At 41.2% G+C, this 25701-nt stretch overlaps 1 protein-coding gene across 2 annotated transcripts; it reads left to right on the plus strand.

The window, feature by feature from the left end:
- Positions 1 to 1336: 1336 nt before the first annotated feature.
- LOC131989622 (voltage-gated potassium channel subunit beta-3-like) lies at positions 1337 to 24735 on the plus strand. 2 transcript variants are annotated; one of them, XM_059354904.1, is made up of 14 exons: positions 1337 to 1632; positions 10599 to 10642; positions 10731 to 10768; positions 10976 to 11055; positions 11714 to 11758; positions 12098 to 12142; positions 12248 to 12291; positions 18597 to 18683; positions 18816 to 18901; positions 20639 to 20759; positions 22044 to 22138; positions 22227 to 22347; positions 24317 to 24405; positions 24488 to 24735. In XM_059354904.1, the coding sequence occupies exons 1-14, from the start codon at positions 1337 to 1339 to the stop codon at positions 24578 to 24580; spliced, it is 1284 nt and encodes a 427-aa protein (XP_059210887.1). In that variant the 3' UTR covers positions 24581 to 24735. The 2 variants fall into 2 exon arrangements, with proteins under 2 accessions (XP_059210887.1, XP_059210888.1); XM_059354905.1 differs by lacking the exon at positions 1337 to 1632 and adding an exon at positions 5527 to 5907.
- Positions 24736 to 25701: the final 966 nt, after the last annotated feature.

The following is a 25701-nucleotide window of genomic DNA, read 5'->3' on the forward strand; positions in this document are numbered from 1 at the left end:
CTATAACTGTAGTTTGGGTTGTATTTTAGCTGTAGTTTGGGATCTATTTTAACTTTAGTTTGGGTTGTATTTCATGGTTTGGGTTGTATTTTAGCTGTAGTTTGGGTTGTATTTTAACTGTAGTTTGGGTTGTATTTTGGCCATGGTTTGGGTTGTATTTTAGCTGTAGTTTGGGATGTATTTTGGCTGTAGTTACGGTTGTATTTTAGCTGTAGTGGGGATGTGTTTTGGCTGTAGTTTGGGTTGTGATTTGGCTGTATTCTTGGGTTGTATATTGGCTGTAGATTAGGTTATAGTTTGGGTTATGTTTTAGCTGTAATTTGGGTTGTATTTTAGTTGTTTTTTGGGTTGTATTTTGGCTGTAGTTTGGGTTGTATTTTAGCTGTATTTAGGGTTGTATTTTGGCTGTGGTTTGGGTTGTATTTTAGTTGTATTTTGGGTTGTATTTTGGTTGTAGTTTGGGTTGTATTTTAGCTGTAGTTTGGGATCTATTTTAACTTTAGTTTGGGTTGTATTTCATGGTTTGGGTTGTATTTTAGCTGTAGTTTGGGTTGTATTTTAACTGTAGTTTGGGTTGTATTTTGGCCATGGTTTGGGTTGTATTTTAGCTGTAGTTTGGGATGTATTTTGGCTGTAGTTACGGTTGTATTTTAGCTGTAGTGGGGATGTGTTTTGGCTGTAGTTTGGGTTGTGATTTGGCTGTATTCTTGGGTTGTATATTGGCTGTAGATTAGGTTATAGTTTGGGTTATGTTTTAGCTGTAATTTGGGTTGTATTTTAGTTGTTTTTTGGGTTGTATTTTGGCTGTAGTTTGGGTTGTATTTTAGCTGTATTTAGGGTTGTATTTTGGCTGTGGTTTGGGTTGTATTTTAGTTGTATTTTGGGTTGTATTTTGGTTGTAGTTTGGGTTGTATTTTGGCTGTTTTATGAGTGCAGTTCATTTTAAATATGTTATTTTTACACAACTAATTTAATAATATTTAGCTTGTTTGGGTTGTATTTTAGCTATAGTTTGGGATCTATTTTAACTGTAGTTTGGGTTGTATTTTGGCTGTAGTTTGGGTTGTATTTTAGCTGTATTTTTGATTTTTATTATAACTGTAGTGAGGGTTGTATTTTGGCTGTATTTTGGGTCGTATTTTGGCTGTAGATTGGGTTGAATTTGGCTGTAGTTTGGGTTGTATTTTAGATGTAGTTTGGGTTGAATTTTGGCTGTAGTTTGGGTTGTATTTTAGCTGTAGTATGGGATGTATTTTAGCTGTAGTTTGGGAAGTATTTTAGCTGTAGTTTGTTAGCATTAGCATTAGCCTCTGCGTTTACCTTTGCAGTGTCAGCCATGTTTGCTGGCCGAGCGACAGCGGTGGGACCTGCCGTCGGATCGGCGGCAGGAGGAAAAGGCGGGAAGTTTTCGGTGGAGGAGCTTTACGGGTTCAACAAAAAGCCGAAGGTAAACAGAGGGAATTCTGGGAAACCCGAGAAGACTGACGGGAAGAAAGAAGTGAAGGAGAAAGAAGAATCAGCTCTGGCGTCTCAGATCCTCGAGGCAGCGAGGAGGCTGATGGAGAGACGTCGCCTCGAGATCTACCTGAAGGAGTGTGATGTCATCATGGAGCAGAACAACATGCCATACAGGTGAGACAGAGAGACAGGTGAGACACAGAGAGAGACAGGTGAGACACACTGTATTTCGGCTGTAGTTTCCCTGTAGTTTGTCAGTAGTTTGTCTGGCCCATATCAGGTGTGTTGCTGTGTCCACAGGAGTGTGTGAGCAGGCTGTAATGACAGTGAGTGACCACCAGAGGATGCTGAGACACACCAACACTATTCACTCTGTGACACTTCATGTTTTATGTTTTGTCAGTTTGTTTGTTGTTTAGATTGTTTTCTTCCTTTTTGTTTGTTTTCATTCTGTAACTATTTAACTGACCTTCTGTCATATAATACAATAATAAAGTTGTTTTATTCAGGACTGAAATAGCTGCTGGTTCACCTGTTTACCTGCCAGGTGTTGGTTAAACTGGTTATACTGGTTATACTGGTTAAACTTGTTATACTGGTTATACTGGTCAGACTGATCAGACTGGTGTCCTGGTTCTACTGTACTCTGCTTTTTCGCTCCTGAAGCTGCTGAGTCATCGTTCTAACGTTGTAAAGACTGTCCTTCATCAACTGTGTGTGTGTGTGCGTGTGTGTGCAGAATGGAGGCTGAATCAACATCACTGCTCTACAGTAGCAAAATGTAGCAGTGTAAAAGTGTAACAGTAGAGCAGTGTAACAGTGTAGCAGTGTAGCATTGTAACAATGTGGCAGTGTAGCAGTATAGCAGTGTAACACTGTAGCATTGTAACAATGTGGAAGTGTAACAGTGTAGCAGTATAGCAGTGTAACAGTGTAGCATTGTAACAATGTGGCAGTGTAGCAGTGTAACAGTGTAGCATTCTAACAATGTGGCAGTGAAGCAGTGTAATAGTGTTACAGTGTAGCAGTGTAACAGTTTAGCAGTGTAATGTTGTAACAGTGTAGCATTGTAGCATTGTAACAGTGTAACAGCGTAAAAGCGTAACATTGTCACATTGTAACAGTGGAGCAGTGTAACATTGTAGCATTCTAACAAGGTGGCAGTGTAGCAGTGTAAGAGTGTAGTGGTGTAAAATTGTAACAATGTAGCAGTGTAACAGTGTTGCAGTGTAAAAGTGTAACTGTGTCACATTATAACAGTGTAGCAGTGTAATATTGTAGCATTCTAACAATGTGGCAGTGTAGCGGTGAAAAATTGTAACAATTGCAGCAGTGTAACAGTTTAGCGGTGTAAAATTGTAACAATGTAGCAGTTTAACAATGTAGCAGTGTAACATTGTAACAGTGTAGCATTGTAGCAGTGTTGCAGTGTAACAGTGTAGCATTGTAACATTGTAGCATTGTAGCATTGGAACAGTGTAATGGTGTAGCAGTGTAACATTGTAACAATGTAGCAGTGTAACATTGTAACAATGTAGCAGTGTAACAGTGTAGCATTGTAGCATTGTAACAGTGTAGCAGTGTAGCATTGTAACAGTGTAACAGTGTAGCAGTGTAACACTGTAGCATTGTAACAGTGTAGCAGTATAACAGTGCCGCAGTGTAGCAGTGTAGCAGTGTAACAGTGTAGCAGTATAACAGTGCCGCAATGTAGCAGTGTAGCAGTATAACAGTGCCACAGTGTAGCAGTGTAACAGTGCCACAGTGTAGCAGTGTAACAGTGTAGCATTGTAGCAGTGTAACAGTGTAGCAGTGTAACAGTGCCGCAGTGTAGCAGTGTAAACATGTAGCATTGTAGCAGTGTAACAGTGTAACAGTGTAGCATTGTAGCATTGTAGCATTTTAGCATTGCAACAGTGTAGTGGTGTAGCAGTATAACATTGTAACAATGTAGCAATGTAGCATTGTAACAGTGTAGCATTGTAGCAGTGTTGCAGTGTAACAGTGTAGCAGTATAACAGTTTAGCAGTGTAGCAGTGTAACAGTGTAACAGCAGTGTAGCATTGTAACAGTGTAGCATTGTAGCAATTTAACAGTGTAGCAATATTACTACATCTAAACACAATATTATTACATATTAACACAGTATTACTACATGTAAACACAGTAGTACTACATTTAAACACAGTATTACTACATATAAGCACAGTACTACTACATATAAAGACAGTAGTACTACATTTAAACACAGTATTACTACATATAAACATTGAAACAATCAAACACCAGCCTGAACAAAGAGGCTGAGCTGCTCTGATACACATTAGTGACAGTAAACCTCCGGCCCCGGGCTCTGAGGAGGAGGGAGGAGGAGGAGGAGGAGAAAAGAAGAAGAAGAGGAGTGGGGGAGGGTCTGAAACTCTTCTTCTCTGTCTTTAACACAACATCACAAACTGACACAAGAGTCTTTATATCACTGTTCACTCACAGCAGGACAGGACAGATATATAATGTAAATATAAACAGTAATTATATATATATATATATATATATAATATACGTATATATATACGTATATATATATACGTATATATATATACGTATATATAAACACAGTAATAATGTATACTCTCCTCTCCTCTCTGCTCTGTGTAAACAGCCTCTCCTGTCCTCTCCTCTCTGCTCTGTGTAAACAGCCTCTCCTGTCCTCTCCTCTCAGCTCTGTGTAAACAGATTTTCAGTGAATATGTTTTTAAATGGATCTGGTTAGTGCAAACGCTTTATTTTAAATGGCACATGGAGAATAAAGAGATTCTGACACAAATATCAACATTTAACACAGGTTTTGGTCACTGACCAAGTAACGCAACTGATGATGTGTTCAAGGACCATTGGAAAGTACAAACTGGGTTCAGAGACTGAACTGCTTTTAATTTATTCGCAGAATATTTTGTTCAAAAGAATCTGAGAATAACAGGAAGTCTCATCGGACACGGTCAAGTGAAAAAAAGCAGTGAAAAACACCGCCACGACGACTGGCGACTACACAGCAGCCTGTACTTTCTGCGATTGCGCGAGATGCAATAAGTCTCCCTTACAATGGGTGGCGCTAGTCTCATGACTGTAATCCAAAACATGAAAACAGGAAACGACGTAATGGAGAAACCATATAAGTAACCATGGAGATTAAAAACAAAGCGAACACAGCATTAGCTTGTTATTAGTTTTGAGAAGACATTTTGGAAAACAAAGCTTCGCTGCAAAATGGTCGCTCCGGCTAAGCGGCTGTATTTCTAAAAACGCTAGAGCACCGCCAATGAGATCCGCCCATAGCTAGCACACAGCCAATCAGAGGACCCAACGAGTCTAATCTCCCGATGACCGACGCTCCCCGACTGAGCATGTCGAATCTGGCCCGACGAGGCCCGACAGCTTCCGCGCTTCCCCGACGCAGATGAACACACCAAACAGACGAGTACCTGACTTCATCCGACCACACCCGACAGTCAGGCCGCTGTGTTCCTGGCTAAACACAACACTTTCATAGGAATGAACAGAGCTCCGCCTCCAACAATGTCCTGTGTTTTGTCCCTCTGTGGGCACCGTAGATTATCTCTCTCTCTCTTTCTCTCTCTCTCTCTTTCTCTCCGTCTCTCTCTCTCTCTCTCTCTCTCTCTCTCTCTCTTTCTCCTTTCTCCTTTCTCTCCCCTCTCTCTCTCTCTCTTCCTCCCCCCCCCCCCCCTCTCTCTCTCTCTCTCCCCCTCTCTCTATCTCTCCCTCCCTCTCTCCCCCCCCCCCCTCTCTCACTGTCCCCCTTCTCTCTCTCCCCTCTCTCCCTCTCCCTCTCTCTCTCTGCTTGTTCGCCCAGTGTGCAGTAGAGGGGGAGGGGCTGTGTGTCTCTGAGTCTCAGTCGGTCCGGAGGACGAGCTCTGCCGGTGATTCTGCAGTTTCTCCGTCTGTTTTTTCTCCCCTGTTTGGGCGATCTGCACCTCCTCCTCCTCCTCCTGCTCCTCCTCCTCCTCCTCCTTCTGCTCTCCTCCTGTGGCATCCGGCGGTGGCGGGACGGTGGGACGATGGAGATGAGCAGAAAAGTTGTTGTTCTGCGCTGTGCTCTGATTGGCTGACCAAACTTAGCATCCCACTCATGACTTGTCCCCACGGCGTGCGGCGACCTTGGCAGCGGCAGCGGCGGTTTCCACGCCACGTGCAGGCGTGAGGACTCGTTAACTGTACGATGCAGGTGTCCATAGCGTGTAACGTTGGCGGCGGTGGCGGGGGAGGTGGCGGTGGCGGCGAGCACCCACTGAAGGAGAGGCGCATGGTGATGAACAGCAGCAGCGCCCCCATCTGCCAGGCCAAGGTCAGGGCGGAGCCGGCCAATAGGAACACGCTGTTAGGCCACGCCCACATGAAGGAGGCGCTCGGTCGCCATAGCAACATGAAGTACAGGTGAGAGAGCCTTCATGTGACCACACAGGTGTGTCTAGGGCTGGGCGATATATCGATATAAAAAATACATCGATATATTTTTTTAATGTGATATGGAATTAGACCATATCACATATATCGATATAGTTTAAATTTGTGTTGTGATCCAGACAAGCTGCTTAATACAGTCATGGCAATAATTATTAGACCACCTTAACTTCAGTTCCTTGTTCATTTTAATGCCTGGTACAACTAAAGGTTCATTTATTTGGACAAATATAATGATAACAAACAAAAATAGCTGATAGCTGTTTAAATTAAGAGCTGATATCTAGTAATTTTCCATGGTTTTCTTGATCATGATTTTGGTTATTATCAAGAATCTTTCCATGACTGTAGATGTAAAAATTACTAAAAAAGACACAAAATTACCGAAATAGACACAAAATGACAAATACAGTCATGGAAAAAAGTATTAACCCATTGAAGCCTGGAAAGCAGATACGTCGTTTTGTAGTATTTGTAGAAGCTCTCAAATACTTTTTGAATTTCATTTCTATCTGCTACAGAGGCTGAAAATCTATTATTTAGTAGAATCGTTGACACTTCTGTTGAATTTCCAGAAAAACTTCAGGTTTTAGGGGCTGATTTTAAAATCGCCCAGAGGTTTTACAGGAAGTTTTAGGCGTCAATGGGTTAAACCACCTTTGTTTTCTTCAGTTTCGTGTTCATTTTAATTGCTGGTACAGCTAAAGGTACATTTGTTTGGACAAATATAATGATAACAACAAAGAGTTTACTTTAAGAGTTGATATCTAGACCTTTTCCATGGTTTTATTGATAATGATTTTGTTTTTTATCAATAAAACCATTTTTAAATATCTAGATGTCAGCTCTTAAATTAAACTCTCATCAGCTATTGTTATCATTATATTTGTCTAAACAAGAACATTGAAGAAAAACAGTGGTCTAATCATTTTTCCATGGCTGTATATAAATGCTGCCCTTACAAGGGAAACATCGGCCTATTTTATTTCATATGCTATTTTAATTTAAGATATTTCTATTTAAATGTGCACTTTATGGATCTTTGATTTTTTTTTTTAAGTACTCCTGTTGTTATACAGTATTTATGTTCACTTAAATAAACAGTTTCAATAAAACTACTTTAGACATGTCATATTTGGCTTTGACTGAACATTTGGTCTCACTTTGTGATGGAAATATCAGGATATATATCGTATATCGATATTCAGCCTAAAAATATTGGGATATGATTTTTGGTCCATAACGCCCAGCCCTAGGTGTGTCTGACAGTCACAGCCTGTTTCAGACCTGAAGACCTGGATTAAATATTGATGACTCAGTTGTGGACTGTGACCTGAATATTAATGACTTGGACGGCACTGCCAATGATTTCTAGATGTCTCGAAGAGATAATCAGTGACTTGGAGTGAAACCTGATGACTCTGACTCAGAGTCTGACCTGAATATTGATGACTAGGACTCAGATAAATATTGATAGTTTGGACTCCCATTGACTTGGACTCAGGCATGAATTTTGAAGGTTATGACTCGTAGACTTAAATATCATTGAACCTTAAAGCCTTCAACTCAGAGTTAAATATCATTAACTTGGACTTGGACTTGAAGATTGAAGATTTTAACTCAGATCTGAATAAATATAACTTGGTTTCTGACTTGGACATGATTATTTACAACTTGGACTTTAACTGACCTGAATATTAATGACTAGGACTATAAAAAATATCAGTGACTTGGATTCCGTCTTGAGTGTCAATAACTTGGACTTTGACTAGAAAATAAAGACTTGTGTTCAGATTTACGACTTGGTGTGGAACATGCACATCAGTTACCATGACTTGATCTCAAAGTCAGACATGAATAATTATTACTTGGACCCAAGTATGAATGACAATGACTTGGTTGGGACTTGGATATGATTTTGGGTATTGATAGTTTGGAATCTCATTGACTTGGACTCGGACATGAATTTCGAAGGTTATGACTCATATTCAGACTTAAATATCATTAATTAATTAAATATCAAAATATCTGACCTGAATATTGATGACTAGGACTATAAAAAAAAAATCAGTGACTTTGATTCAGTCTTGAGTATCAATAACTTGGACTTGGACTAGAAAATAAAGACTTGTGTTCAGTTATTATGACGAAAACTTAAAGTCAGACATGTATAATTGTGACTTGGACCCATATTTCAATGGCAATGTGACTGGGATATGATTATTGTTGACTTGGACTTGAACTCTGACTTGTATTTGAATGACTAGGACCTGGATATCAGACTCGATTAATGACCTGTTCTACAAAAATCAATCACTACGACTTGTTTTTTGACTTGGACATGATTGTTGACAACTTGGACTTAAACTCTGACTTGAATTTTGGTGACTAGGACTATAAAAAATATCAGTGACTTGAGAGCGGAACTTGCACATCAGTTCTGACTTGGACCCAAGTATCAATGACAATGACTTGGTTATGACTTGGACTCAATTTCTGATGACTTGGACTTGAACTCTGACTTGTATTTGAATACTAGGACCTGGATATCAGACTTGAGTAATGACTTGTTCTCCAAAACATTGATCACAACGACTTGAACCTGGAATATAGACGATTTGAAGCACACAGAACTTGAACTTGGACTCAAGCTGACATGAACATCGATGACTTGGAGAGAAATATGAAACACTGACGAGTTGAACTGAGACTCGATGATGTTAATGACCTGTTTCAGCTCTGACTGGTTTAAATATTGATCATGTCGAGTCAGACTTGAAATCAGTGACTTGAATCATTTCTGTTTGATGGTTTCCTGTCTAAAGTCACACACACACACACACACACACACACACACACACACACACACACACACACACACAGATTAAGACCTCTGACTGGTTCAATCATCACTGTGAGACGTATGGATTACATTTAGTTTGTGTGCATGTGTGTGTGTGTGCGCGCGCGTGTGTTTGTGTGTGTGTGTGTGTGTGTGTGTTAATTAAAGTAAAAGTTTTCATTAGGCACCGCTCTAATCAGTCTCTGCTGATTGGTCGACAGATGTTGGTGTTGTGTAATCAGTTGCCCTGATTGATCAGAAACCGCGACTCCCAGAATGCAACTGGGGCTGAATAATCGAGTCCATCTGGTAGAAAAAGTGCTGCAGTAAAAACAGGAGAAAACCCAGTGGAGTCTGGTTGGTGCTTGGGTGTCACTGCTGAACTGTCCTGATTATCAACACTAATACTAATACAATAATAATTATATTAATAAAAAATGATTCACCTTTGGTTTTATAAATACTTCTTTGTTTATGATCAGATATTTAAAGGGACAGTGTCTGAGGCCTTTATCCACTATTTATCATCTATGATTTCTTCAACCAGACTCCATTCATATAAACAGTCATTTAAGCTGCCTGTATTTAATCTCTACCATATTTATGATTGTGTGCGTGTAAGAGCCCACTATCTTCCCTCCACCGGGCTTCTTCCTATTTACTCTACCGTTTCTTCCATGTTTTTTTCGATTGACTACTCCTCCCGAAGTCAGAACTTCTCCAAAAATGATCATGGTCATTGAACAGGGATTGATAAAAAACTATATGACCTATCGAAACGAGGATTAATACACCGATACACAAGACTTGTGTCTACTGTTTAAAGTTTAAATGGAGTCTCTAGGTGAAATTATGCCGGAGAAGTAGACATTTAAAAATCTCCAATTATTGTTCTCCAATTCATATTCTGTAGAGAAAAGTAATAGCACACCGATCCCGATCACACCGCATTATATATTTGATATATAATTTGTCCTGCAACTCTTCAAGTTGTAGGACTAGTAGCGGGACGAAATTGCGTCCGGAAGAGGAAGAAGAAAAAATGTCCTGGTTGGAGCGATTTCCCCGTGGCCCTAACTACTCAGCAGTGTCAATAATGTATGTCTGAGAGACAAGCACACTCAAAATTTCTCTAGACATTTTGTAGTTATTATTTATCTTACGCTGCACTTTGATGAAATGTTAGGTGGGAATGATGACAGTGTGCTATGTATTTAGTGAGAATCACCGTTTTTGGTATAAAAATGCAAAAAAACTGTGATAAAATGTCCCATAGAAGGCAATGAGAAACCGACGTGTAAAGAGGTGATGAACAGCTGACTGAGCAGCTCTCTGAACTTTAACTAAAAGATGATTAAAGTTTAAAGGATCAGGAGACTTTTCACTATTTCACAGATAATGAGTGTGTTTTGGATGACATCACAGCTAGAGTGGATGACATCACAGCTGGGATCAATGGGAGCCGTTTATATTAAATATAACAGTTACTATCAATCTCTCAAACTGCCATGGAATCAATCAAACCTTTTTATTATTCTATCCAGCGTCAAACTATTTATTATTATTATTATTATTATTATTATTATTATTCAGTTCTGTTGACTTTAACTTGTTTTTGCTGATTCACAGTTTATTAACGATTTAAAATGCATTTGGAATGAAACATTCTGCACAACAAGCAGTTTAACTTTTGATACTTTGAGAGCATTTAGATGGTGATACTTGGTACTTTTACTTCAGTAAAGTAATCTGATTACACTCTGACTGTATTAATATAAACATGCTGATTTATTGATCACTGACTCACTGAATTGTTCTGCAGGAATCTCGGAAAATCTGGACTGAGAGTGTCCTGCTTAGGACTGGGTGAGCACACACACACACACACACACACACACACACACACACACTGTGACATATATATCAGTCAGTGATGTTCTTTCTTTTTCCTCAGGAACATGGGTGACATTCGGCTCACAGATCTCTGACGAGGTACTCTGTGTGTGTGTGTGTTAGTCTGTGTGTGTGTGTGTGTGTGTGTGTGTGAGAGAGAGAGAAGGAGAGGGAGTGAACGGGTGAAAGTGTGTGAACGCATGAACAAACCATTACATAAGCATTACTTGAGGTTTCTGCACACATTAATGTGGGTTACTGCCTCTATGTGTGTGTGTGTGTGTGTGTGTGTGTGTGTGTGTGTAGATGGCAGAGAGTGTGATGACGGTGGCGTACGACAGTGGAGTGAACTTGTTCGACACAGCGGAGGTTTACGCCTCGGGGAGGTACAGTACTGGATCTGTGGCTGTTAGCATGTTAGCATGTTAGTGTCAGCGCTTTTCACAATAAAAGTCACTTTGAAACACAACAACAACTCGCAGAGAAGGTCCACACACACACACACACACACACACACACACACACACACACACAACACACACACACAGAGACGATGTGAACACTGAGCTGTTTATAAACTTTGACTCTATATATAAATAAATATGACATTAAATGTTTGCATTATTGTTTTAATGACATGTGACATAAACATATCTTGTTGTATCAGCTTTATTTATTTGTGTACCATTTTTCTAGTGTGTTTTTGTGTATATTCATGATCAAATGTATTTGTTTAGTTTTTGATGTTTCAAGCAACACATAATAAATGATGAATCAGTTCTATCAGTTAGTTCTATTCTAACTATCTGGTGCAGAGAGCATCAGGAGCTGGTTCAGACCAGCAGATCCATCGCTGTGGAACCAGTTTATCTGTAAAGAACCGGTTCTTTGGCTCTCAAAAAGGAGAGAACTGCTTCCAGATTGGGCACTGGCTCTGAACTGGTTCTGAACCGGCTCTGAAAAAGGTCTTTAATTGTTACCCCTGGGACAGGGTAACAGTTAAAGACCTGAGAGGTTTTATTTTGAAAGGACTGTGTTCCCCAGGGCGGAGACGACTCTGGGAAACATCCTGAAGAAGAAAGCCTGGAGGTGAGACACACACACACACACACACACACACACACACACACACACACACACACACGTTTCAATATTTATAATAAACATAATTATAAACTTTCTATATTTTTGTCTGTGGTGACGACCTCAGGATGACTCAGCAGTTTTTATCCAACTGATGCTGACAGTAACACCTGTCTGTCTCTCTGCCTGTCTCCCTGCCTTTCTGTTTCTCTGCCTGTCTGTCTGGCTGTCTGTCTGTCTGTCTGTCTGTCTGTCTGTCTCTCTGTCTCTCTCCCCGCTTGCCTGTCTGTCTGTCTGTCTGTCTGTCTGTCTGTCTCTCTGTCTGTCTGTCTGTCTGTCTCTCAGGAGGTCCAGTTATGTTGTGACCACTAAGATCTACTGGGGAGGACAGTGAGTACAGTTTGTCCAGAGGACAGAATGAAGACATACCTGTGAACCTGTCTGTCTCTCTGTGTGACTCTCTGTGTGTAGTACAGTGTATGTTTTTGTCCACAGGGCGGAGACGGAGCGAGGGTTGTCACGGAAACACATCATCGAAGGTAAACAACATCTAATTTCATGTTTCTCTATATTTGTTTCAATTCTTTCTGACCAACAAGACTCTGTCCATACTACATTATTTCATCCTCAGATTCAGATTCAAAATACTTTGTTAGTCCCACCAGAAGGGCAATTTAGTTTTACAGTCAGCCTGTCCATAGTACAAATATATATATATATATATATATATATATATATATATATATATATATATATATATATATAAATCTTTACATCCTGTTCTAATGTTTACTGCTCTTTTGTTTTCACACCAAACTCCATTCAAAAAACCCTCAAAAACTGTTTAAATCAGTGCAGATTCACTGCTTCCTGCTGAGAAAAGCTCCTTATTGTCAATATACAGAGGAGCCACACACACACACACACACACACACACATCTCTCTCAGTGTCCTCTGTCAGCTGTCAGAGGTCGTCGAGGCTTTAAGAGACTCAGTCACACCAAGACTGGATTAGGAGTATAACACACACACACACACACACACACACACACACACACACACACACACACACACACAAACACACACACACACACACACACACACACACACACTGACACAGCTTTGTTGACTTAAATCATTCTGTGAAATGTTAAACACTAAATTTAACCCACAAACTGAAACACAAAGTCTGCAGAGAACCAACACACACTCTGCTGTGAACACACACTCTGCTGTGAACACACACTCTGCTGTGAACACACACTCTGCTGTGAACACACACTCATTAGAAGCCTGTGCGTCTCAGTCCTGCAGCAGAGTGTCTGTCCCTCTGTGGACGAGCCGTCAGCACATCAAAAACACAAACTATATTTATCTGGAGACATAAAGACACTGTCAGCAGTTTTTCCACAATAAAAGACCTGAAACAGTGGAAACAGACAGAAAGACAGACACACAGGCAGACAGACAGAACTTTAATGAAGACACGTGTCTCGCTGGGCTCATGTCTCTCTCCCTGTTTGTCTCTTTTCATGGTGGTTTTGTCTATGTGTTTGATTGTTGAACTATGTTGTGTTTCTGCTCAAAACAAAGACGTGAAGTGTTTAAAATGAAGGAGATTCCTTACTATTGGAAGTCAAGGTTGATTTTGTTTCTTTTGTTATTGTATTCTGTTTGTTTTTTTGTGTTTGTGCTAATGTTCCTAGTAGCACCAGGGGTGTAGAATACACATTATATAAAGGCGTTAAGGGGCTTAAAACACACTTTAATATATTGGATGCAAGGCATCAAGTCAATTAAAATAACTACATATAATGTGAATGGTCTTGGAAATCCCATTAAGAGGAGCAAAGTTTTGGCAAAACTGAAAAGGGAGGGTGTGGAGATTGCTCTCCTTCAATAGACGCATTTAACTGAATTAGAACATGAAAAACTTAAGAGGTGGACATTTAATCAGTACTCATCTTCATGTAGGCAGGGCTCTAAGAGAGGGGTAGCAACATTAATTTCTAGAAATCTAAATTTTGTGTGCGTGTATGAAAAGACAGATACTGACGGAAGATATATTCTGGTCCGGGGATATATACAGGGGGTTTTAGTTACATTTTTGAATGTCTATGCCCCTCCCGGATCTGATTGGAAATTTTATAAACACATTTTCGAATTGTTAATCACCGAGGCACAAGGCATCCTAATTTGTCGAGATGATTTCAATATCAGACTTAATGCTACCTTAGATTCATCGAAACCTTGCCTCTCAGGAGAGAGAAAAACTACTAAAAACATAAAATTAATGTTGGATGACCTAGGTCTATTTTGATGTATGGAGGGAACTGCACCCAAATAAGAGAGACTACACCTTTTTCTCTCACCCACATTCTGTCTATTCAAGGCTTGATTATTTTTTTATGTTTCAAAGAGATTTGTATAGGGTGTTAAATTGTGATAATGGGACCATGGATCTGTCGGATCATACACCAATATCAATAAATCTAATACTAGGCTCCAAAAAGAAGAATACTGTCTGGAGGTTAAACACAGGGGTTTTGAACCAAAGTAGGCAGCAAATAAGGAAGGATATAAAGGATTATCTTGATGAAAATGACAATGGGGAAGTATCTCCACCAATCCTTTGGGATGCGTGCAAAGCTGTTCTTAGGGGGAAACTTATTGGCTATTGCTCCAATTTAAAAAAGCAGAAAAGAGAAAATATTGATAGGATACAATCAGATTAGCCTGGCTAACACCAGACTAATCACAAATGAGATTAGTCTGGAAACCAGCCGTTCATTTCTCCGTAGAGGAGGCGTGGTTTACGATCCTCCGGAGCCGTTTATTGGGCACTTAGAATGTCTATCAAAAGCGTCTATAGGTAGCTCTTAGCCAATCGTATCAGTTATACCAGATGACGTAGTAGAGCAACAGAAATTGATGTTTGTTGTGTGTGTGTCTGTGAGAGAGTGTTGCTTGCTGCTTTGCTTCTCCAGTTCTCGCTTTTTGCAAGATTATTTATTTTCACGCTTTATTCCCCCTCATGTAATTCAGCCACACACATCCACTGATTTTATGGGCAATAAACAAGCTGCTGCGGGTCTCTGGGCGGCTCCGATGTCCCCCGGCTCGTAGCCAGATCACCGGCGTTAAGGTAGCGGGGCTAGTAGCAGGGCTATAAGCGGGGCTAGTAGCGGGGCTATAAGCGGGGCTAGTAGCGGGGCTATTAGCGGGGCTATTAGCGGCGCTAGTAGCGGCGCTAGTAGCGGGGCTAGTAGCGGTGCTACTAGCACGGCTATTAGCGGCGCTTATAGCGGGGCTATTAGCGGCGCTAGTAGCGGGACTATTAGCGGCGCTAGTAGCGGTGCTAGTTGGTAGATTAGTAGATTAGACTTTTCCCAAATCCTGTCAGAAGCAAGGCTAAAACATCCTTTTTCGTGGTGAAACAGGAGTGTAAAGTCAAATGTTGTTCTTCTTTTAAAATCAACTTTCTCTCTAAACTATTTAAAACACCATCTACAGCTAAAGAGTTTCGCGTCTGCTGCAGCCATGTTGGATCCGTAAGAAAACTACAAAACTACAAGCTTTCGTTTGCAGAGTAGTACGCGTCAACGTCTTGCCGTCCCTCCCCGTTCTGTGATTGGATCCCTAAAAGAGGGCTAAGAAACCTCTCTGGTTGCCAGACTGGATTGAGGTTCGAAATGAAATTCGAGCTCGCAAGGCAGTATGGGTATACCCAGGCTACAATCAGATCTAAAACGGTTAGAAAACATTCATAAAAGTACACTTGACCAAGGAACAAAAATGGAAATTAACAGGAAAAAGAACAAACTTAACGAAATATATTCAAATGACATTAAAAGGAAGCTGATCTTTCTAAAACAAAGGCATTATGAAGCAGGAGGAAAATCGGCTAAACTACTTGCTTACAAATTAAAAAAACAACAAGCAGAAAATACAATTCATAAAATAAGGGATCCTACAACAAATGCCATACAATGTCAATTAAAAGATATACATCAATCATTTGAAACCTTTTATACAAATTTATATACTCTGAAATTGATGAAACAAAGATGGATGCATTTCTTGATTTAATAAAACTACCGGAAGTGAAGGATGACCAAAGTAGGATTCTAATTAAAGAAATTACAGATGAAGAAATTAAAAAAGCGATTTTGCATTTGAAACCCAACAAGGCAGCAGGGCCAGATGGGTATCTATCTGAATGGTATAAGGAAATGAAAGACCTCGTCATCCCCATTTTAAAAGCCACGTATAACCATGTGCTCGAAACCAGCATAACCCCACCGTTTTGGAGGGAATCGGTGATCTCTTTGATACCGAAAGAGGGCAAAGATAAGCTTGAATGCGGAAGTTATCGGGCGATAAGTGTACTGAACCAAGACTATAAAATCTTTACTCATATTTTGGCGAAAAGACTCAAAATCATCCTACCCCAGATAATAAGCCTAGATCAGACAGGCTTTATCAAACAGAGGCAAACACAGGACAACATTCGCCGAACGCTTCATGTGACTAAACATATAGTGCAAAATAACCTCCAGGCAGTATTACTGAGTCTTGATGCAGAGAAGGCCTTCGATCGGGTCAACTGGGAGTTCTTATATGGAGTTTTACAAAAATTTGGATTTCATCAAACATTTGTCAAAACCATTCAAGCACTTTACAATGACCCGAAGGCAAGAATAAACATAAATGGAGACATTTCAAATGCATTTGGACTGGGAAGAGGGACTAGACAAGGCTGTCCAATCAGCCCATTGCTGTTTGCAATATTTATTGAAGCCTTAAATCAAGGGATTATCCAAGACAATAACATTACAGGTATCAAGATGTCAAGGACAAGAACATAAAATTTCTTTATTCGCGGATGATGTCTTAATCTACTTGTCGCACCCAGACAACTCAATTTTGAAATTATTGTCATTTTTAGACGTTTTTGGCTCTATCTCAGGATACAAATTAAACATTACAAAGACCCAAATACTTAGTTTCAACTATAGACCTAGCCAGACTATAAGATCTAACCTTCAACAAAATTGGGATTGCGACCACATGAGGTACAGTATCTAGGAGTAAACATATCTAAAGACTCAACAAAGTTGTATGACCTAAACTTTTACCACTTAAGTCAGAAAATACAGGAGGATATAAAGAGGTGGAATCTGATTCCATTCTTAAGTTTTGAGTCTCGAATTGAGTCAGTAAAAATGAACATCTTACCCAGAATTCTTTTTCTATTCCAGACTCTTCCAGTTGAAATAGGTGATAAAAAATTTAACGAATGGGACATAATATCGAGGTACATTTGGCAAGGAAGAAAACCCAGGATAAAATTTAAAACTCTGCAATTAGCGAAGGATAAAGGAGGACTTGCACTCCCATGTTTCAAGGACTACTACATCTCAGCCCATTTGAGGATTTTGTTTTGTTGGTGCAACTCTGATTACCAGGTGAGATGGGAAGAAATTTAAGAGAGCATGTCTGGGGAAATTCCGATTCAGGCAAGGGTAAGGGTAAGGGATAAAAGATTAATTAGAAACTTAATGGAAACAAGCAATAAATGGATCAATTGGTGTTTGAAAATATGGCTTAACACTATTCATAAAAATAGTCTGCATGAAGAGATAAAGATTCTGAGATGGTGCTCACATGACGTCGACTTTATTCCAAACAAATTAGACGTCAGCTATAAAGGATGGGCTAATCGGGGCCTCACTTCATACTGCACCTTTTTTAACCAGGAGTCGGTGAGCAGTTTTGAGGCATTGAAAAGACAACATCGCTTAAACAACAGTGATTTTTATAGATTTCTTCAGGCACGCCATCATATCAATAGTTTAATCCCAGAGAGTCAAAAAGTGTTTGAAAACAATTTGTTGAAGATTCTTATTAGTGCTTACAAGGCAGACTCAGGGCTTAAAATCACCTCAAGACTGTACAATTGACTTCAGGGAATTGAAACAGCAAGTAGCACCTACATTAAACAAAAATGGGAAAGGGATACTAATAGTCATATTACGGAAATGGAATTCAATGGAAAATAACAAACTCGACCTCCTGGAGAGTGTTTGGCTGGAAGAGTCTCAGTAGATTCTTTATTACACCAGTTCAGCAGTCACATCACTCAGGTTCTTCCAGCTGTTGGAGAAAGTGTGGCTCCCAGGAGGCAAATCATTATCACTTGTTCTGGGCCTGTCCAAATGTCTGGCGTAAGATCTACATAGAATTGGTGACAATATTTGGGACAAACATTGCTTTTAATTGGGATGAATTTCTTTTTGGGCTTCTGCAATCTACATCCTCAAATAAAAACACAAAATACCTTTTTGGCATACTGAGTGTAGCTGCTAAAAAAGCTATAACAAGGAAATGGCTTAAGCCAGACAGCCATCTATAGACGAGTGGTATGACATCATCTATGAAATTTTTGTAATGGAAAGAATCACTTTCTCTGTGAGGCTTCAAAAAGCCAAATTTGAAGAAATCTGGGAGAAGTGGAGATTGTACATCGCCCCGAAACGCCCTTCTTTTGTTTAATATTGTGTATCTTTCTTTTAAAAATATGTTTTAATCTGTTTCTTACTACTTACTGTGGATGGAAACACCCCCAAGTTCTGTTCGTTTGTTTATAAAAATCTGAAAATATGGATCAGTGTCTATTATCAAAACGGTGATGACTGTTGTAATGTGATATTGAAATGTGATTCTAAATAAAGACAAATGTAAAAATAAAATAGAATGAAGGAGATTGTCAAAATAAAAGCTTATAGATTAATGTTAAAGTCACCTCTGTGTGTGTGTGTGTGTGTGTGTGTGTGTGTGTCAGGGCTGCGTGGCTCTCTCTCCAGGTTACAGTTGGACTACGTGGACATTGTCTTCGCCAACAGGAGCGACATCAACGCACCGATGGAGGGTCAGAAACACATACACACACAAACACACACACACACACACACACACATACACACACACACACACACACACACACACACACTGTCCCTTGTTATTGTTTAGTGAGTGTGTATGTGTGTCTGTGTGTGTTCAGAGGTGGTGCGTGCGATGACCTTCGTGATCGATCAGGGTCTGGCCATGTACTGGGGGACGTCCCGCTGGAACGCCGTGGAGATCATGGTCAGCTCTATTTATTTATTATACATTTAAAATGGAAATTCTGAAATGGCCACGGGGGCTACTGCCGGTGTGTGTACACTATGATGAGATTCTTCAGAGATTTCAAACTATGCCCTTTAACCTCAAAATGTGTGTGTGTGTGTGTGTGTGTGAGAGTGTGAGTGTGTGAAACGTGTATCTGTAGGAGTGTGCACGCTTCCGCGCGCATTTGTGTGTGTGTGTGTGCGCGCGCGCGTGTGTGTGCGTGTGTAATTAAAACCAGATAAAGTTACCTGTGTGTGTGCGCGTGTGTGTGTGTGTGTGCGCGTGTGTGTTTGAAGCATGTGTATGCATGTGTGAGGAGTGTGCGCGCTTACGGGCATGTGTGTGTGTGTGTATCTGTAACTGTAATCACATCAAAGATCAAAGGTAATCAGATCAAAGCAATCAACAGAATTAACTGACACCTGTTCCAACACAGTGACAGCAGAAGTGGACAGACTGGAATTTCTGGGCTCGAACAGAAAGCATTTTTGGCAAAATCATAATACCTATCATTGATCCGACTTCACTTTGAGTGCCCTGAGTTCTTCCTGAACGTCTACATATGGTTTTTATTCAGGAAAATGAAAAAATAGCTTTGTTAGAGCGATCTAAAAAAACTGTTCCATCTCCCTTTTTCAGAAATCTTCCTGCGTTTTTAATATGGGAGCCAATGAGGCTGTTGGTGTTGTGTTGGTGTTGGTGTGGCGCATCTGTGCGTCCTACGCCCAAACTATAACTCCGACAGCTTTACCAGAGGATTGTGAGGGAGAAGACATATTTCCTACGTTTCTATGTATAAATTATTTCTGTAGAGTGGAATTTACGGCCTGGAGCGCAGTCTTCAAATGTATTTTTTGAAAAAATTTTCTCTCCCTCTACACTCTGGCAATGATGTCACACACTGTGACACGAACATTCCGTGCAATACACACCCATTATAATCTCAGAATGATCATGGTCATTGAACAGGGATTGATAAAAAACTATATGACCTATCGAAACGTGGATTAATACACCAATACACAAGACTTGTGTCTACTGTTTAAAGTTTAAATGGAGTCTCTAGGTGAAATTATGCCGGAGAAGTAGACGTTTAAAAATCTCCAATTATTGTTGTCCCACCTGCCTGTCTCACCTCTCTGTCTCACCTGTCTCTCCTGTCTGTCTCAACTGTCTGTCTCACCTGTCTCACCTTTCTGTCTCAACTGCCTGTCTCACCTGTGTGTCTCACCTGTCTCTCACCTTTCCCACCTTTCTGTCTCACCTGCCTGTCTCCCCTGTCTGTCCCACCTGTCTTTCTCTCCTGTCTGTCTCAACTGCCTCACCCATCTCACCTGTCTCATCTGTGTCTCACCTGTGTGTCTGACCTGTCTGTCTCACCTGTCTGTCTCACCTGTCTGTCTCACCTGCCTCACCTGTCTTACCCATCTCACCTGTGTCTCACCTGTCTGTCTCCCCTGCCTGTCTCACCTGTGTGTCTCACCTGCCTCACCCATCTCACCTGTGTCTCACCTGTCTGTCTCCCCTGCCTGTCTCACCTGTGTGTCCCACCTGCCTCACCCATCTCACCTGTGTCTCACCTGTCTGTCTCCCCTGCCTGTCTCACCTGTGTGTCCCACCTGCCTCACCCATCTCACCTGTGTCTCACCTGTCTGTCTCCCCTGCCTGTCTCACCTGTCTGTCTCACCTGCCTGTCTCACCTGTGTGTCCCAGGAGGCGTACTCTGTGGCGCGGCAGTTTAACCTGGTCCCCCCGGTGTGTGAGCAGGCAGAGTATCATTACTTCCAGAGAGACAAAGTGGAGCTGCACCTGCCGGAACTTTACCACAAGATCGGTACAAATACTGCAAGTACTCCGAGTACTCACCTGAGAGTACTCACCTGAGAGTACTTTAATACTCACTGTGTTTATAGTATAACTTCAGTTACCTGTCGATGATTAACAATCTTCAATAAATACATTCATGTTCCATTAAACATTCTCCAAACTAAACATGCTGATCTCAGTCCCTGAGTGCATCACTCTGTGTCAGTGCCTGAACGTCCCACTTTTTGTCAGTCCCTGAACGTCTCTTTAATTGTCAGTCCCTGAACGCCCCGCTCTTTGTTAGTCCCTGAATGTCTCAATAATTGTCAGTTCCTGTACATACCACTCTTTGTCAGTCCTTCAACATCCCACTCTGTGTCAGTCCTTGAACGTCTCATTTATTGTCAGTCCCTGAACGTCCCACTCTTTGTTAGTCCCTGAATACATCATTATGCTGTCAGTCCCTGAATGTCCCACTCTTTGTTGGTTCCTGAACATCTAACTCTTTGTCAGTCCCTGAACATCCCACTCTTTGTTAGTCCCTGGACGTCTCATTCTTTGACAGTCCCTAAACGTCTCACTCTTTGTCAGTCCCTGAACGTATCACTCTGTGTCAGTCCCTGAACGACTCACTCTGTCAGTCCCTGAACGTCCCAGTCTTTGTCAGTTCCTTAATGTTCCATTAATTGTTAGTCCCTGAAAGTCTCATTAACTGTCACTCCCTGAACGTCCCACTCTGTGTCAGTCCCTGAACGTCTCATTAATTGTCAGTCCCTGAACTTCTCACTCTTTGTCAGCCCCTGAACATATCACTCTGTGTCAGTCTCTGAACGTCCCATTAATTGTTAGTCCCTGAACGTCCCACTCTGTGTCAGTCTCTGAACGTCCCATTAATTGTTAGTCCCTGAACATCTCACTCTGTGTCAGTCTCTGAACGTCCCATTAATTGTTAGTCCCTGAATGTCTCACTCTTTGTCAGTCCCTGAACATCTCACTCTGTGTCAGTCCCTGAACATCCCACTATTTGTCAGTCCTTGAACGTCCCACTCTGTCAGTCCTTGAACGTCCCACTCTGTGTCATTCCCTGAACGTCTCATTAATTGTCAGTCCGATTGTCCCGCTTTTTGTCAGTCCCTGAACGTCTCACTCTTTGTTAGTCCCTGAATGTCTCACTCTTTGTTAGTCCCTGAATGTTTCATTAATTGTCAGTCCCTGAACGTCCCACTCTTCGTTGGTCCCTGAACGTCTCAATAATTGTCAGTCCGTGAAAGTACCACTCTGTGTCAGTCCCTGAATATCTCACCCCCTCCAGGTGTGGGAGCCATGACCTGGTCCCCGTTAGCGTGCGGCCTGCTGACGGGAAAATACAACGAGGGGGTCCCTGAACGTTCCAGAGCCGCCATGAAGGTAACACACACACACACACACACACACACACACAGTGTTGGCGTCAGGTTGTGTGTTACAGTGTGTGTGTGTGTGTGTGTGTGTGCAGGGCTATGCGTGGCTGAAGGAGCGTCTCTGCAGTGATGAGGGGAAGAAGCAGCTCAGTAAGATCAAAGAGCTCCACCTGCTGGCCGACAGACTGAACTGCACCGCGGCGCAGCTCGCTATAGGTGCCTGAACGCATCACTCTGCTGTCTGTCCCTGAACGTACCACAGTACTGTCAGTCCCTGAATGCATCACTCTGCTTTCATTAATTGTCAGTCCATGAACGTCTCATTAATTGTCAGTCCCTGAACTTCTCACTCTTTGTAAGTCCCTGAACATCCCATTCTTTGACAGTCCCTGAATGTCTCATTTATTGTCAGTCCCTGAACGTCCCACTCTTTGTCAGTCCCTGAATACATCATTATACTGTTAGTCCCTGAATGCATCATTATACTGTTAGTCCCTGAATGCATCACTGCTGTGAGTCCCTGAACACACTATTCTGCTGTCAGTCCCTGACTGCATCACTCTGTGTCAGTCCCTGAATGTATCACTGTACTGTCAGTCCCTGGACACATCACCCTGATGTCAGTCCCTGAACGTACCACTCTGCTGTCTGTACCTGAACGCATCATTCTGCTGTCAGTCCCTAAACTCACCACTTACTGTCAGTTGCTGAATGCATCATCACACTGTCAGTCCTTGAACGCATCATTCTACTATCAATTCCTGAACGCATCATTCTGCTATCAGTCCCTGAATGCATCATTCTTTTGTTAGTCCTTGAACGCACCACGCTGTGAGTCCCTGAACGCACCATGCTGCTGTCAGTCCCTGAATGCATCACTCAATCAGTCCTTGAACACACCATTCTGCTGTCAGTCCCTGAACGCACCTCTCTGCTGTCAATCCCTGAACGCATCACTCCGTGGTCAATCCCTGAACACACCACTCTGCTGTCTGTCCCTGAATGCACCACTCTGCTGTCAGTCCTTGAACGCACCACTTACTGTCAGTTGCTGAATGCATCATCACACTGTCAGTCCATGAACGCATCATTCTACTATCATCCCTGAATGCATCATTCTGCTATCAGTCCCTGAATGCATCATTCTTTTGTTAGTCCCTGAACGCATCACGCTGTGAGTCCCTGAATGCACCATGCTGCTGTCAGTCCCTGAACGCATCACTCTGCTATCAGTCCTTGAAGACACCATTCTGCTGTCAGTCCCTGAATGCATCACTCAATCAGTCCTTGAACACACCATTCTGCTGTCAGTCCCTGAACGCACCTCTCTGCTGTCAATCCCTGAACGCATCACTCCGTGGTCAATCCCTGAACACACCACTCTGCTGTCTGTCCCTGAATGCACCACTCTGCTGTCAGTCCTTGAACGCACCACTTACTGTCAGTTGCTGAATGCATCATCACACTGTCAGTCCATGAACGCATCATTCTACTATCATCCCTGAATGCATCATTCTGCTATCAGTCCCTGAATGCATCATTCTTTTGTTAGTCCCTGAACGCATCACGCTGTGAGTCCCTGAATGCACCATGCTGCTGTCAGTCCCTGAACGCATCACTCTGCTATCAGTCCTTGAAGACACCATTCTGCTGTCAGTCCCTGAAAGCATCACTCCACGGTCAATCCATAAACACACCACTCTGCTGTCAGTCTCTGAACACATCACTCTGCGGTCAATCCCTGAATGCACCACTTTACTGTCAGTTCCTGAATGCATCACTGTACTGTCAGTCTCTGAACGCACCATTTGCTGTCTGTTCCTGAACGCACCATTTGCTGTCTGTTCCTGAACGCACCATGCTGCTGTCAGTCCCTGAATGCATCATCACGATGTCAGTCCTTGAACGGTGCATTCAGGGACTGACACCTTACTGTCAATTCCAGAATGCACCATGCTGCTGTCAGTCCCTGAACGCATCACTGTACTGTTAGTCCCTGAACACACCCCTTTGCTGTCAGTCCCTGAACACGTCACTCTGCTGTGGGACCCTGAATGCTTCACTCTGCTGTCAGTCCCTGAACGCACCACCATTCTGTCAAAAAAGCTGAATTTATTGTTTCTGTTATTTGTTGATATTTCCACTCTGTCCCATCTGTCCTTTCTCCGTCCCGTCTCTGTCTCAGCATGGTGTCTCCGCAGTGAAGGAGTGAGCTCGGTTCTCCTCGGAGTGTCAAACACAGAACAGCTGCTGGAGAACCTCGGTTCTATCAGGGTAACGTTCTCCTCAGACCGAAACATAAAACACGTCAACACGTTTCTGTTTCACTGGATGAAAAGTGTCTCCGTCTCTGCAGGTCCTGTCTCAGCTGACTCCGCCCCTCATCACAGAGATGGACGTGCTGCTCGGAAACAAGCCGCGCAATGGCAAGAAGGAGGCGAGACGCTGAGAGGACCCAGAGAGGCCACAGAGACTCTGATGTGGGACCCTGAATGCTTCAGGGAGGACACTGAGAGGACGGAGAGGGAACACAAAGAGGGGACAAAACTAAAGCTTTCCTGGAATAATCAAAAGAAGGACAGGAGGACAGACAGACAGACAGACAGACAGACAGACAAGAGGTGAGACAAGAGGACAGAGAGACAGACAGGAGGACAGACAGACAGACAGACAGACAGAAGGTGAGACAGGAGGACAGACAGACAGACAGACAGACAAGAGGTGAGACAAGAGGACAGACAGACAGACAGACAGACAGACAGGAGGAGACTGAGTGAAAGACGACTTGTGGATAAATTAATATTTAATGTTTGACAGAATATATCAGAAGTATTTATTCTTATATCTATAAATAATAACAATAATTGTCAAGCACAAAGTTTCTCTTTCACTTATTAGAATTATATTTTCAATATTTCAAAATAAAACGTTTCTTATTATTTTGTCAATTTATGAAATTAAAACTTTTATCTTTGAATTTATGAAGAACAAATATTTTTACATCATTATTCATAAAATATTTTGTATAATTACAGTTTATTTGTTTTATTTATTCTTTATCATGAAGGAGCGATATTTATTTGTTTTGGCTTCAATAATCAAAACTTTTTTTTATCATCGATCATGTTTTTGTTTGAGAATAAACAGTTTATTTTATTGTGGATAAATGGGCTTCCATATTTCTAACTTTATTATTTTTAATGAAAGAGACAGAATATTAATGCACATATTTAAATCTATATTTTATTATCGAGCTCCATGTTATTGAGTGATTGTTATTTTATTAATTTTAAATGTTTCTTTTCCAATTATAAAACTATATTTAAAATTATAAAAGATTTTATGTTCAATTAAAGACTGATCATATTTTGTTATGATGGATTTTTAGATGAATAAAACTGTGAAACTGTTCAGTTGTAAATAAAACAAAGTAGGATAAATATTATAACAAATATGAATATGAATAAACCTTGAATAAAGACAATACAATTATATTATTATTATTATTATTATTTTATTTAATTTTGAGTTTTATTTTAATTGAATGTTTTTATTTTTCATGTCAAATGT

This window comes from Centropristis striata, chromosome 17 (genome assembly GCF_030273125.1).
Source record: "Centropristis striata isolate RG_2023a ecotype Rhode Island chromosome 17, C.striata_1.0, whole genome shotgun sequence".
Lineage (NCBI taxonomy): Eukaryota > Metazoa > Chordata > Actinopteri > Perciformes > Serranidae > Centropristis > Centropristis striata.